A 16,334-nucleotide genomic window follows, 5' to 3' on the forward strand; every position below is an offset into this window, starting at 1 on the left:
ATAGCTTCTAAGAAACCCAAAAGGTCTTCATATTGGGAAATAATGTTATGGCAGCTGTTTAACTTTACGTTATGCTTGAATTGACTCTCGTCACTGTTATGAAATGGTTTGACTACAAGGAAATGTTCATGGGCCTCTGACATCAGCACATTGAAATGGTCTGTATGACCCTCCATGGAGCTCAAGTCACTGAGGGTCTTTTTTTATTTTCAGTACTAGTCGTGTTCATTTCTCTAGCGCTTTTACAATGTAGATTGTGTCAGAGCAGCTGAACATGGAAGTTGCAGTAAATTGAGATTGAAACTGTGTCAGTGCAGTTTTGAAATTGAGATTTATGCTGAATAACTAATCTTTTTAATGCTTTATATGATCATATTTGGCTGAGACACAACTATTGAAAATAAAGAATCTGAGGATTCACATGTTTAAAAATGCTGGGTATTCATAACCCAAAACTAGGTGTCATAACTCAATAGGTAAAATAACAACATTTTTAGAGTGCAAACAAAATAAATCCAAATATTGAGAAACCAAATACCTCATCTTTAAAGTCTGAATTAAGTAATGCATGCATAACTAATCCAAAAGATTTGATTTAAAAGGAAATTTACAAACTGTTTTCACAGAAGATGATCTATACCTGGTTATATTAACCCAATGCTGGCTCAAATATGACCATTGTGTTTAAAAGGCCATTATTAAATGACATTACAGCACATTATTTTTTCTACGCCGGGTTGTATTAACCCAATGCTGGGTCAAATGTTCAACGAACCCAACATTTGTTTTTAAACTAAATGAATTGTTAAAATGAATACATTTATGTAGGAAAAATATGGCTTGATGAAATTTAATCCAACATGTGTTAAAACAACCTGCCATTCTGCTAAGTGTATTAATTTTGGGCTTTAATTTGTTTTTAATTTTGACTCACATGCATTTTGTCTAGCTCCACAAATAAACCCGCATTGTTTTGTGCACATTTGATTGTAACGCGCTGACAAATGAGAATGAGCGGCTGTAAGCGTCAGTAGGAGGCGCTGTGGAGCGAATCAATAAATGCAGCAGCAGCAGCACAGGTGCCTCAGTCAGTCAGAGAGTCAGTGAGTCGTTCAGTCAGCGGTCAGCGAGTCAATGATTCAATGAGATTCAGTGAGTCAGTAAGCCTCACCCCCATTCAGTGACCCTGATGCTCCTCCATCCTCCTCTGCTTTTTCATCTTCTCAGTGTGAACAAAAGAGCTTTCCCTTCTCAGTCTGTGGAGGACATGAAGAAGATTCCGGTGAGTTCATTCATTTAATGACTCGCGATTCATTTTACTTCTCGTCTATACACAAATAAAAACGCCGTGTTTTACCCTGTAATCATCTCTTTAATGTGCATGAAGTAAACTCGTGAGATACTAGATTGTTTCTGCAGTGAGCTTCAGTGTATGTTTTACGTTTAGTTTAATTAAAAAAAAAACACGGTACAGTAAATATATTCAGTAAAGTGGTGTGTGCGCAGATTTATAGCTGCTGTTTATTATTTAATCTGTTCTTGATTTTTTAGAAAAGCATCTGAACATTTAAAGAAAGGATCGCACTTTTACTGTCACTCATTTAATTTTTAGAAAAGAAATTAATACAAATATTGAAGAAATATCAAATTGGTTTAAACATTTCGGTTGGATTTGTCTCAGTGAATGTGGATTAAATGAACTTCTGTTGTCCGTATATTGCTAAATTAGTGTAGCCTATGCATCTACAAATTATTATTTGAAAGAACTTTTTAATGCCTATAATTTATAGATATTAAAAAGTTTAAAGGGAAGAGTTCACCTCTGAAGATGAATAAGTGATTGGTGTTTTATAAATTGCTAAAATAATTTAAAAGTAGTCTAGTAGAGCTGATGCCAAAACACTAAACATTAGGTTCACGTCGCGCTGATTAAATAACAATTGATAGATGTTAAATTAACAAAGAGAAATTATTTTAGATTTTAAAATGCGCTATGGAGAAATATTTATTTCAAATACAATTATTTGATTATATATTTAGTATTTGTTCTTTATATTAAATAAAACAGCGGACAAATAAAATAAAGAATTGTCTAATATAAATATAAACACCGCATATTTCATTAAAATGTAAAACCGTTCATTTATAAATGTAGGCTAATTAAATGTTATAAATGCATATGCAAGATCAAAATAAAGAGTTGGAAAGAACATGAAAATAAAATCAGGTTATATTTCCAAAACGAAAAGCGTATTTAGATTTAGTTAATAGGTAATATGTATGCGAAAACATCTTCCAGTTAAACACTTGTATTCCTTTTTTTAGATATTCGGTACAGACAATTACCTTATTTTCTTTTACATCAACAAAAGCTAAATGACTTTGTTCTTCATGACTGAAACTGAATCTTCACACTTCACACAAAGAGTAGCACGTGTTGTAATGAAAGCTTGAAGATCATATCTCAGGTTATCGTATAATCAATCAATAAATGATCTGATTTGTTTCTATAGCGCAGTTCAGGGGTTGCACCCGGATAAACGCGCACAAAGAAGAAATGCAGAATTAAATAATTCAATGTGTTTTTGACATGTGTGGAATTAAATAAAAATCTGATGTGTTTTTGACATGGTTGTGTGTTAGTCAGTGATGCCGAGGCGCTTTGCACACTGACCGAGACCGAGTATCAGGCGTCGGGCTCGGTGTCCGTGATCAGCATGCCCGGAGAAGGATCCAGTTCTGGCTCCGCGCTCTCTTCTCACCCGGAGGCGGAGGAGGAGAAAGTTTCTCCGGTAGTTTGTGGTGATGATCTGTCCAGCCGGTATCTCCTGGACGGGCTGAGCTCCAGCCGCTACTTCATGCAGACGCAGGACTCCCCCAGCCCGTGCTCCCTCTTCCCGTACAGCGGGCAGACCGGAGCCGTGTACGCCGGGTCGGATGGGTCCCGGTACTCGGCTTCGCTCCACTACGGCTCCGTGCTTCCCTCCGCCGGCTTCTGCCAGTCTCTGTGCGCCGGCCGCGGAGACTTCAGCCCGGGCTATCATCAGTTCGGTCACGCTGCGGGGAACGGCTACAGCCCATACCAGGGCTCTGGCTCCGGCGCCGTAGCGCTGCCCAGTGCGGCTCTGCGGGCGCAGGTGTATCTCTGCAACCGGCCGCTGTGGCTCAAGTTCCACCGGCACCAAACCGAGATGATCATCACCAAGCAGGGCAGGTGAGAAGACACGGCGGTTACCTGTGTTTTTAGACGACAGGTGCATTGGAAACATGGTTAAACATTGATAAATACAACTAGGCGATATATACACTAAAAATTTGAACTTGTTTAATTTTTTTTAATCAAATTTAAAATATATTATTTTAACCCAACAGGCAAGTTTGACATTTGACTTGGTCAAACCGTGCACCAACCCAACCGTAATTTAAATGCAACTAAAAATTAGGCAAACTCAACCATTTGGTTGGACCATATTCAACCCAATATTGTGTTAAAACAACCCAGATTTTTTTTTAAATCCATGTATACAAATACATAGACATATGGGATATGTATTTTGGTGATGTGAAGTGCTCCTTTTACCCTTTTTATTTATTGTAAATAGTATTTTTAACATGGTATACTTTTTTTGCATTACTTATCCACTAAAAACGCTGTTGTTTTAATTGAACGCTGGGTCAAATATATGCAAATTTAGAATATACAAATCTACATCTAAATCTAAATATAAAATATAAATATATACAAATTTAGAGTTTTTTTTTAAATCAAACTGTTGGGTCTGTCCACATTTTACCCAGCGTTGGGTTAAAACAACATCATTTTAGAGTGTATGTGTAATGCAAAAATGTGCAATGCAAAAAATACATAGCATACACTTTAAAAATGTCTGGTTTGTTTGAACCCAATGTTTGGTCAAACGTGTACAAATCTAGCACTGGGTTATTTTTTTCTAAATCTAAAATAAATCCAAATATTTAATTTTGACCCAATTGTTGGATTTGTCCATATTTGATCCAATGTTGTGTTAATATAATTTTGAGTTAATACAATTTTTTATATATATGTTTAATAGTGCATAATTATTATAAAACATTTCTCAGAATTAATTAGCCACAATCGTGTGCTTGAGCTTGGCTAATGAAATAAATCAGTCTTTTATTCCAATTGGTTCAATAGCCTCAATCGCAGTTGAGCGGAATTAAAATATTGCTAGTAAAGCATCGGATTAAATGAAATTTAAGATTGCCATTTATTTTCTCAATTATTCTTTATTCTGTCGAACACAAAGGAAGATATTCTGAAGAATGTTGGATTTAAAACAGGCATTGACGTCCGTATGTATTTTGCTCCTTTAGGGATGTTAATTTTTCCAGCATTCTTCAGAATATCTTGTTTTGTCTTTAACAGATGAAAGATCCTCCTAGAAGTTTACAAACACTTGAGTGTCAGTAAACGATGAGGATTTTTCATTTATCGGTCAGCTGTGCTTTTAATGAAATAAAATGCGAAAGCAGAAAAAAGTTACCAAACAATTGTGTTATGCAATTTGTTTGCATAAATTATTATTAATATCTCGCATTAATTGTAGTTTAGATGTGTTTTTATGTAATTCTAATAACATTTTAGATGGTATAGGCAAGCCTATATAAAATAATATTAGAAAATATATTTTTTTAAATTAAGATTTACTCAGAAACAAATGTACAAAATCTGCCACCGGGGTGGCACCTTTATAAAAGGTAATTTTTTTGTCCTGTTCAGATGGAAATAAGTACCTTTAATGGTAACATTTGTACCTTTAATGTACTGTAATGTATTTACTTTTTAGATAGGCTATTAATATTGCCTGTCAGTAGCCAAAATGTCCCCTTTGAAAAGTACAGATATTCTGTACCTGTATTTCTGAGAGTGCACCTTGAAAACGCACCTCTTATAGGCTCAAGCAACGCAATAATAAGCAATAATGTTTAAATCTCTCCTATGATGGTGTTGTTGTTGTGTTTAGGCGCATGTTCCCGTTCCTCAGCTTCAACATGACGGGTTTGAGTCTGTCTGCACACTATAATGTGTTCGTGGAGATTGTTCTGGCAGACCCGAACCACTGGAGGTTTCAGGGCGGGAAATGGGTGACCTGCGGGAAAGCCGACAACAACATGCAGGGTATAAATAGGCCATTGATATTATTATTAATATGATGGTGATGATGATGCCATATTCAGTGACGTCACTGTGCTCTGCTCTGCGTTTACAGGAAATAAGATTTACATGCACCCGGAATCCCCAAACACGGGCGCGCACTGGATGAGGCAGGAGATATCTTTCGGCAAACTCAAACTGACCAATAACAAGGGCGCGAACATCAACACTTCTCAGGTAATGAGTGCGCTCATATTAGGCTACACCGTGTATAAAAGCACGCCACACGGCAGAAACATTTAAACACCAGCCATTCATTTAAACATAAGCCACCATGCACACTGTCTACGGAATGGTCAAAATAATACAATTCATACATATTACTAGTAGCTAGTCTGAGTGACTGATGTAGGTGGAGCGGTGATAAATGTCACATAAAATGGTATTTAATCTCAGGCTGGGAGCATTCAACACTGAATAAAGCACATAATCAGTACATGAGGTGATTGCCTAGGCTATACAAACAAAAATACACAATACCGGTTAAAAGTTTGGTGTCAGTTTTATTTTTTCATGTTTTTTTTTTTTAAGAAAATTATTCTGTTCATCAAGGCGACATTTATTAAATTTAAAAATAACTTGGTAAATATTTTTAAACAAAAAACTGTTTTCTTATTGATAATAATATTGATTATATGTTTTCTTATTAATAATAATAATAAAAATAATAATAACAACAATGAATTTTAGAGTGATTTCTGAAGAAATGTGACTAAAGACTGCAATAATGAAGCTGAATTTCATTCACTGGATTAAATTGTTAAATTAAACTATAAATACTTTTGCACAGTATTTTATAATGCAATAACATTTCACAAGTTTACAATGTGTACTGTATTACTGATGAAATAAATAAATGCAGCCTTGGTGAGCAGGAGAAGCTTATTTAAAAACCTTTAAAATCACACTGAACCTAAACTTGACTGGTAGTATGTATGTATGTATGTATATATATATATATATATATATATATATATATATATATATATATATATATATATATATATATATATATATATATATATATATATATACATACACATACATACATATACACACACACAGTTGAAGTCAGAATTAATTGCCCCCTTTTGATTTTTACTTTCTTTTTTTTAAATATTTCCCAAATTATGTTTAATAGAGCAATGACATTTTTACAGTGTGTCTGATAATATTTCTTCTTCTGGAGAAAGTTTTATTTGTTTTATTTCAGCTAGAATAAAAGCAGTTATTAATTTTTTAAAAACATTTTTGGGACAAAATTATTAGACCCTTTAAGCTAATTTTTTTTCTCGATAGTCTCCAGATCAAACCATCATTATACAATAACTTGCCTAATTACCCTAACCTGCCTAATTACCCTAATTAACCTAGTGAAGCCTTTACATGTCACTTTAAGCTGTATAGAAGTGTCAAGTAAAATATTATTTACTGTCATCATGACAAAGATAAAATAAATCAGTTATTAGAGATGAGTTATTAACACTATTATGATTAGAAATGTGCTGAAACAATCTTCCCTCCAATAAACAGAATTTGGGGGAAAAAATAAACAGGGGCGCTAATAATACAGGGGGGGGGTAATAATTCTGACTTCAACTGTATTTATATATATATATATATATATATATATATATATATATATATATATATATATATATATATATATATATTATACACATTAAATTAGCCATTTTAAATTTTAAAGTGTCACATATTGCTATATTTCTGTCTGTGGAAAATCCCATTTAGAGTGTACAACATACAGTTGAAGTCAGAATTATTAGCCCCCTGTTTATTTTTCCCCCAATTTCTGTGTAACGGAGAGCAGATTTCTTTAACACATTTCTAATCATAATAGTGTTAATAACTCATCTCTAATAACTGATTTATTTTCTCTTTGTCATGATGACAGTAAATAATATTAGACTAGATATTCTTCAAGACACTTCTATACAGCTTAAAGTGACATGTAAAGGCTTCACTAGGGTAATTAGGATAATTAGGCAGGTTATGGTAATTAGGCAAGTTATTGTATAATGATGGTTTGTTCTGTTGACTATCGAGAAAAAATATTAGTTTAAAGGGGCTAATAATATTGACCTTAAAATAGTGTTTAAACAATTAAAACTGCTTTTATTCTAGCCGAAATAAAACAAATAAGACTTTCTCCAGAAGAACAAACATTATCAGACATACTGTGAACATTTCCTCAATTTGTTCAACATCATTTGGGAAATATTTAAACAAGAAAAAAAAATCAAAAGGGGGTGAATAATTCTGACTTCAACTGTATATTTGATAATTATATTAATATACCACTACAGCATAAGACAGCAACATTCTGTGCTCCAGGATCACATGTAATGTTCTGCAGTGTAAATATTGCTTTTCATTTGCGCAGTTCATAATAAATGTATAAATATGTTTTGCTCACCTGAATAATGATCATCTGCTGCTGTGTGTGTTCAGATGATCGTCCTCCAGTCTCTGCATAAGTACCAGCCGCGGCTCCACATCGTGGAGGTGTCGGACGACCGAAGCGAGCGAGACTCAAACACTCAGATCTTCAGCTTCCCGGAGAACCAGTTCATTGCGGTTACAGCCTACCAGAACACTGACGTACGTCTGCATTTCTCAACATGTAGAGTGTGGAGCCACATCACTGCCAGTAATTCACAAACTAATCCAGCATTTGGCTTCTGGTGTAAAGTAACATTACAAATACTCAATTGACTGGAATTAATTAGCTTTTATCAGGAACTGCAGTAGTTTGTAGTTTCACAAATGTTTATTTTTACTGTCCCCTGAGTGCATTTTAGCATTGTATCGGTGCTTTCACTCCACTACCTTTCGCCTGCAGTCACTATTAGTTCTTGTCTATGGGGATTGGCTGAGAAACATCAGTCCTGTGATTCCCATCCAGTCAAATCACACATAGAAACTAATGCATGTCATACTGAACAACCTCAAGTCATGGGAGCGTTATAAATGCAGTAAACCTTTAAAAGAAGCATCAAAAGCGTTCAAGAAGAAGTTCTTAACATGCATTGAATTAGGGACTGTTACAACTGCATGCCACTGATGGGATGACGCATGTTTACTGTACACTCTCAGAAAAATTGGTACAATGTTGTACCAAAGAAAGTACAAAACCCTGTCACTGGGGCAGTAGCTTTTCAAGTTCAAGTACATTAAAATATAGAGCACATTTAAAAGCAGTCACAAGACTGAGCAAAGTGCTGTACGTAAGCCGAGGTAAAAACAAAAGGACAGAATATAAACATAGAAATAAGGCAAGAGAAACGGCTGTAAATTTGTAGCAGTAGAAAGGACTATTACCATAATCTTAAAAAGCCAAGCTAAAAAGGTATTATTTAAGAAGTGATGGTAACACTTTATAATAACTACACACTATAAATCATTTATTAAGCATTAGCAAATAGTGAACTCATTATCTGTTAAGGGTTAACTCTACATTAATAAGTGTTAGTAAGCAGTTTATAACTGCAGCTACAAATGCTCTATTCTTGACTTATAAGCACCTATATAATGTGCTTAATGATTGTATTTTCATACTTAGTTTATGATTTATTTTTCATTACTAAATTAAGTATCGAATTATTTACAAACTGTTTGTATTTAAGAGTAGTTGAGGGTTTTAAATGATTAATAAACTATTGAAATCAACATGTATGTCTTATTATTCAGGCTTATACTAATAGTTAACTAATATGTTAATAAATGCTTTATTAACTCAACTTCATGCAGTTTTGTGACCTAATCTAAAGTGAGGACTATTCATGCTTAATAAATCCCTTATAAATGACAAATAAAGGCTCAGAATCAAATTAACGATAATCTTTCTAAAAAGTCAAATTACTGTAAAGTTTAAACATTGCTGAATAACAGGAGTGTCAAAATATGACATCCAACTGGATAAAACAACAACAATATAATAATTAAACAATAAAATAAGATGCAATGTTTAAACTCTACAGTGATTTTATTTTAGATCAGCTTGCAAAGATTTATTTTTCATTTAAAGTACAGTTTCATTTGTGTCTTTAAATGAATAGGAGTGAATCATATCATTCTTCCTGTTTAGAATTCAACTGAGCTTTTATTTGTCATTTATAAGGGATTTATAAAACATGAATAGTCCTCACTTTAGATTAGGTCACAAAACTGCATAATGTTGAGTTAATAAAGCATTTATTAACATATTAGTTACCATATGCCTGAATAATAAGACATATAAACTTTGATTACAATAGTTTATTAATCATTTACTAACTCATTCTGAATGATCCTAAAAACCCTCAACTACTCTTAAATACAAACGGTTTGTAAATAATGTGATACTTAATTTAGTAATGAAAAATAAATCATTAACAGAGTATGAACATACAATCATTAAGCACATTATATAGGTGCTTATAAGTCAAGAATAGAGCATTTGTAGCTGCAGTTATAAACTGCTTACTAACACTTATTAATGTAGAGTTAATGCTTAACAGATAATGAATTCACTATTTGGTAATGCTTAATAAATGATTTATAGTGTGTAGTTATTATAAAGTGTTACCGAAGTGATTTAAGAATAGATAATGATGGAGCCATTCTGATCTCAGGGGTTAAGGTGTTGCACAGAGAAAGCTCTGTCCCCTCTACGTGTCAGCCTAGACTGTAGATGAAAGAAAATTCTGCTCACTCGACCTAAGAGATCTCACAGGAGTGTAAAAATGAAGCATGGAACAGAATTGTACCTTAAGACAACAAAAACAAATGTGTACCATTGCAGCTTGTACATTTAAGGACATCATTTGTAGCATGAGAAAACAAAATGTACCTTTGGTTTTTAAAACCTGCAGATCACAGAACCTTCATCAAGAGTACAAATCTGATCCATGAAGGCAGTACAGTGACTCTGTACCTTAACAGTGTCAAAAATACTCACCAAACATTTATTCAAAATGCCTTAAATCTTGAGATTATAATACCTATAGTTTTGTTTTGCCAGTCGTTTTGTACTATAGAACTTAAAAATTGTGTTTCTTTAAACATACAATTGAAGTCAGAAATATTATCCCCCCTGAATTATTAGACCGCTTGTTTATTTTCCCCCCCAATTTCTGTTTAACGGAGAGCAGATTTCTCCAACACATTTCTAATCATAACAGTGTTAATAACTCATCTCTAATAACTGATTTATTTTCTCTTTGTCATGATGACAGTAATTAGTGTAACTAGGCAGGTTAGGGTAATTAGGCAAGTTATTGTATAATGATGGTTTGTTCTGGAGACTATCGAAAAAAATATAGCTTAAAGGGGCTAATAATATTGACCTTAAAATGGTGTTTAAAAAATGAAAAACTGCTTTTATTCTAGCCCAAATAAAACAAATAAGACTTTCTCCAGAAGAAACAATATTATCAGACATGAAAATGTCCTTCCTCTGTTAAACAGCGTTTGGAAAATAAAAAAAATAAATACAAATTTGAAGGGGGCTAATAATTCTGACTTTAACTGTATACCTTTAAAAGATGATTCTTGTTTTAATATGGAAATTATTCATAAATCACTTTATATTCATCATATTTATTCTCACAGGTATTGTTATAAAGAAGGAGTTGTTCTTTTATACAACTTTTGTACCTTTTATATGGGAACAATTGTGTATCTTCATATGGCCACCCTGCAGCTTAAGACCGGTCACTCACTGAAGCTGAGCAGGGCTGAGCCTGGTCAGTACCTGGATGGGAGACCACTAGGGAACTCTAGGCTGCTGTTGGAAGTGGTGTTAGTGAGGCCAGCAGGGGGCGCTCAACCTGTGGTCTGTGTGAGTCCTAATGCCCCAGTATAGTGAAGGGGACACTACACTGTCAGTGGGCGCCGTCTTTCGGATGAGATGTTAAACCGGGGTCCTGACTCTCTGTGGTCATTAAAATCCCATGGCACTTCTCGTGAAAGAGCAGGGGTGTAACCCCGGTGTACTGGCCAAAGTCCCTCTATCGGCCCTTACGATCATGGCCTCCCCATCATCCCCTTCAACCGAATTGGCTCCATCACTGTCTCTCCACTCCCCCAATGTGTGTGGTGAAGCACTGGCGCCGTTGTCCTGTGGCTGCCGTCGCATCATCCAAGTGGATGCTGCACACTGGTGGTAGTGTGGAGAGACCCCCCTCATGATTGTGAAGCGCTTTGGGTGTACGGCCATACACAATAAATGCACTATATAAATACACATTACATTACATATCAAAAGCTGCAGAACAGTATAATAAGAGGTCCTTTCTGTGCCATATAAGGTACAGTTTTACAAAGGTACAAAGCTGTTCCTTAAGGAGCATTCATTATTTGTACCACCGTGTACCTTTATTTCTGAGAGTGTATGAAGACTGAAATCCCCAAATGGCCTCAAACAGTCACTCAATGCACTGCAGAATGTTTCGTTTTCACACATGGACAAACTGCATGGAAATGCTTTTACCTTTCATAGCTTAATATTCACTACTCAAGCATTTATAAAAGGGCTACTTTGAACCCATACTTTGAGTAATATTTACAGCAGCTACTTTTACTCTGCTGGCACTATATTTTGGGGCAGGTAATGGCGCTCGAGTATGACTTGTCTGTACTTTTTCCTCTGCATTTTGCAATCTTTGCTTAGCAAAGAATCACTCGGCCCGCAAACCAACAGCAAAAACAAATGTCAGTTTGAGGAATAACCCTAGTGAAGCCTTTACATGTCGCTTTAAGCTAATAATAATAATTTAAGCAATAATAGTGGATCAAGTCTAATATAATTTACTGTCATCATGACAAACAGAAAATAAATCAGTTATTAGAGATGAGTTTGGTATTAAAGTTATTAACACTGTTATGATTAGAAATGTATTGAGGAGGGAGAATAACTCTGGCTTCAGCTGTACCTGCATCTTGTTCTGTTTTTTCCACAAAGTGCTTGGGTCATCTCCTACAATTAGACAGCAGATGGCGCTATGGGTCAACTCATGTTACTCTGAAACAGCACGCCGCTGGGTTTTTGCTCACTGCATTAGTTTTGGCAAGGTGCTTTCTGCTTGTTTGTGACTCAAGTGATTCTTTGCAATGAGATCGTGTTTGTTTGCATTAAAAATAGCGGATTTGTTTGTGAAATATCGGCACAGATTTCACTCCATAGCAAAGGCCCGCTCACACCAAGCAGGATGACTGTAAATAACGAAGATCTACTTGTAGAAATGTTTGCCAGTGTTGAAGAGTTCACAGCACAACGACTGCCCTAAACACAGAGGAGCGATATCCACATGCACTCTCAGGAGGAGTTTCCCAGATGATCAAGATGAAAACACTGAGTTTTTCTGTTCTTCTTCTTCTTCCAGATCACTCAGCTCAAGATCGACCACAACCCGTTCGCTAAAGGCTTCAGAGATAATTATGATTCGTGAGTATATTCATCTGGTGTGCGTTGCTCTGGTTTTACCACATAAACGAGCTTTAATAATGCTGTACTGCACTAAAGGAGCTGATGATGACGAGAGTGTTCTTTGGGGGATTAACTAAACTTTTACACTGTAGAAGCAATCCTGACTGCCTTACAGTCGAGTACTTCAATGACATTAAACGCTGTCAGATACAGACTCTCAACATTAAAGCTTTTCAATTCAGTTTAAATCACATGTTGTGACCCAATGGTTGGCTTTCTCCATATTTGACCCAACACTTATACGGAGTCACTTTAACCTGAAATACATTCAACTGACTTAAAGACAGAAAACCTTTGAGTCTTCATTCTGTCACGGCCTATCAGCTATTAAGGGCGGAGTTATCAGTCCTTTAGGGCGGGGCTATCAATTCTTCTGGGTGGAGTTATCAGTTCTTTAGGGTTTTGTTATCAGTTCTTTAGGGTGGAGTTATCAGTTCTTCAGGGTGGAGTTATGAGTTCTTTAGGGCGGTGCTATCGGTTCTTCAGGTTGGAGTTATCAGTTCTTTAGGGTGGAGTTATCAGTTCTTTAGGGCGGGGCTATTAGTTCTTTAGGGCGGGGCTATCAGTTCTTTAGGGTGGTGCTATCAGTTCTTTAGGGTGGAGTTATCAGTTCTTTATGGCTGGGCTATCAGTTCTTTAGGGCGGGGCTATCAGTTCTTTAGGGCGGGGCTATCAGTTCTTTAGGGCGGAGTTATCAGTTCTTTAGGGTGGTGTTATCAGTTCTTTAGGGTTTTGTTATCAGTTCTTTAGGGTGGAGTTATCAGTTCTTCAGGGTGGAGTTATGAGTTCTTTAGGGCGGTGCTATCGGTTCTTCAGGTTGGAGTTATCAGTTCTTTAGGGTGGAGTTATCAGTTCTTTAGGGCGGGGCTATTAGTTCTTTAGGGCGGGGCTATCAGTTCTTTAGGGTGGTGCTATCAGTTCTTTAGGGTGGAGTTATCAGTTCTTTATGGCTGGGCTATCAGTTCTTTAGGGCGGGGCTATCAGTTCTTTAGGGCGGGGCTATCAGTTCTTTAGGGCGGAGTTATCAGTTCTTTAGGGTGGTGTTATCAGTTCTTTAGGGTGGAGTTATCAGTTCTTTAAGGCGGGGCTATCAGTTCTTTAGGGTGGAGTTATCAGTTCTTTAGGGCGGGGCTATCAGTTCTTTAGGGCGGAGTTATCAGTTCTTTAAGGTGGGGCTATCAGTTCTTTAGGGTGGTGTTATCAGTTCTTCAGGGTGGGGCTATCAGTTCTTTAGGGTGGGGCTATCAGTTCTTTAGTGCCAGGCTGTCAGTTATTTAGGGCGGAGCTATCAGCTCTTTAGGGTGGGGATATCAGTGTTTTAGGGCGGAGTTTTCAATCCTTCAGGGCGTCTATCAGTTATTAAGGGTGGGGCTATCAGTGGGTGTCACATTTCTGCTCTGAATTCCTCCATCTGTCAATCTTCCTTTATTTTGTTTGCATTGCTCGTCTTTCAATTTCGTAAGTTGATCAGTCATTTAGGGTGGAGATATCAGCACATTAGGGCGTGGTCTATCAGTCCTTTAGGGAGGAGCTTGCAATCTTATTTTATTTTATCAGGTCTTGTCTTTTAACATTAGAATTGGCTCCAGTAGAATGAAATCATGCACTGCTCTACATTTGTTTTCAAGTGTCCAGTATTTGTGTGTGTTTGTGTGCATTTCAGCATGTACACCCTCCCAGACCGAGAGCGCCTGACGCCGTCGCCTGCAGACTCCCCCCGAGCACAGCAGATGGTCCCGAACGCTCGATACGCCGTCCAGCCGTTCCTGCAGGAGCAGTTCAGCAGTTTGACCCAGCGCTCAGTGACCCAGCCCAGCAGCGTGGAGGACCCGGCCCAGCGCTGGCTGATCTCACAGAACAGCAGTAAACTGGAGCTGACGGCGTACGAGGGCGAGTACTCCAGCTCTCTGCTGCCCTACAGCTTCAAGTCTCTCCCTCTGCAGAGCTACTATCCCGACACTGCCTTCAGCTGGGGGACCAGAGTCTCCGCCGGCTCCTCGTTCCCCAGAAAACTACCCTCCGGCCTGCCCTGGTCTCCCCGGCCCAGTCCCACAGACTTCAGTGAGGATCCGGAGAAAGCCAGAGAGGAGAACAGCCCGTTCTGCTGGATGGAGAAGCCGTCAGATGCCGCAGAGCCCAGCATTTACTCAGTGGTGTGCAGTAAGAGACGCCGGCTCTCAGGAGACGCTCCCCCTGGCAAGACTGAAGAGCAGAACTTTCACAAAGACTCTCCATCTGCAGCCAAAGCCATCGGCTACTACGCCTTCTACACCAGCAGCTAGAGGCAGTCGCTCGAGGTGTTTAAAGAGACAGGACACGCTAATGTGAAGCTTCTGTGTTTAAAGGCATAGTTCACACATGTTTAAATAGACAGGACATGCAGAAATACAGATTCTGTTCTTAAAGGGACAGTACGCGCAAAAAAGGACAGTTCACCCAAAAATGTAGAACAGCACACACAATAATGATGAGTCTGGTTTTAACAGGGTTTCTGCAGGTTTCACCAAGTTAAATTTAAGACTTTAAGTCCTTTTTAAGATCATTATGAATGAAGTTTTAGACTTATACAGGGCTAAATGCTTAGTACTTTTTTGAAAGTCCCAGTTGGAAAAGATTTTTATTTTCCCTATCACAAAATGATTATAATTTACCATTTAATAATACACAATAATAATTGAATAATACAAAAAATATATATGTAGGTCAGGTCAGTATCCTCAGCAGTAAATAAATAGAGAGATGTTGAAGGGCCATAAAACCCCCCTGTTTTTTCACACCTCTACTTTAGAAAAAGTCAGGAAAGTGGGCGTGTCCAGCTCTGTTTAGAGGGGAGTGTCGGAGGAGGGAAAGTGAGAAAGGCTCTAAAAATTAGCATAAAAATGGGAGTGTTGGTTTGGGCATGCGCTGATTTTCACAGAGGCAAAACAAACACACAGATGCAGGGGAGAAAGACAGTGACTGTGTTTTACATAGACATCAGTAATCAAATTATTAGACAAATGATTAAATGGTGGAGTTTAACTGCAGTTTGGCTCTTTTATTCAGGAATTTCATTCATGGCCCTCGTGACAAACGAGATATTTGAATCGAGGAACTGCTGGAAGCGTGTGTTTTTCATGCAATGTTTGATACCACACGGCGAATGAGAGAAAACAACCCTCTGAATTTCTCAGTAACTTAGGTAGGTAGTGTCAGAAAGCCGCGTGTGTTATTCCTGCCACAAAACTGCTCGATATTGCAGATTCTCACTCTATCACACTATCACATCTGAACATGCAGCTCAACTCCTTGTTCAAGCTCTTGTTCTCTCCAGACTGGACTATTGCAACTCTCTACTAGCCGGGCTTCCAGCTAACTCTTCAGAACGCAGCAGCACGAGTGGTCTTAAATGAACCTAATAGAGCACATGTCACTCCGCTGCTCATCCATTTGCACTGGCTGCCAGTTGCTGCTCGCATCAAATTCAAAGCTCTGATGTTTGCCTACAAAGTGACTTCTGGCTTTGCTCCTTCTTATCTGCTCTCACTTCTGCAGATGTATGTGCCCTCCAGAAACTTGCGTTCTGTGAATGAACGTCACCTCATGGCTCCATCCCAAAGAGGGAAGGAATCACTTTCCCGAACTCTCGCTCTCAATCTGCCCAGTTGG

At 37.3% G+C, this 16,334-nt stretch overlaps 1 protein-coding gene across 1 annotated transcript; it reads left to right on the top strand.

Annotated features, from left to right (window-relative positions):
* Positions 1–1,086: 1,086 nt before the first annotated feature.
* On the top strand, positions 1,087–15,702 carry eomesb (eomesodermin homolog b). The gene is given in 7 exon segments (NM_001083575.2): positions 1,087–1,282; positions 2,644–3,214; positions 5,007–5,161; positions 5,253–5,374; positions 7,670–7,819; positions 12,583–12,644; positions 14,350–15,702. Coding segments are annotated over 6 exon segments (1,605 nt in total). The 5' UTR covers positions 1,087–1,282; positions 2,644–2,717; the 3' UTR covers positions 14,969–15,702.
* Positions 15,703–16,334: the final 632 nt, after the last annotated feature.

The sequence above is a fragment of the Danio rerio genome, chromosome 16 (genome assembly GCF_052040795.2).
Source record: "Danio rerio strain M-AB ecotype USA chromosome 16, GRCz13ab, whole genome shotgun sequence".
Classification (NCBI taxonomy): domain Eukaryota; kingdom Metazoa; phylum Chordata; class Actinopteri; order Cypriniformes; family Danionidae; genus Danio; species Danio rerio.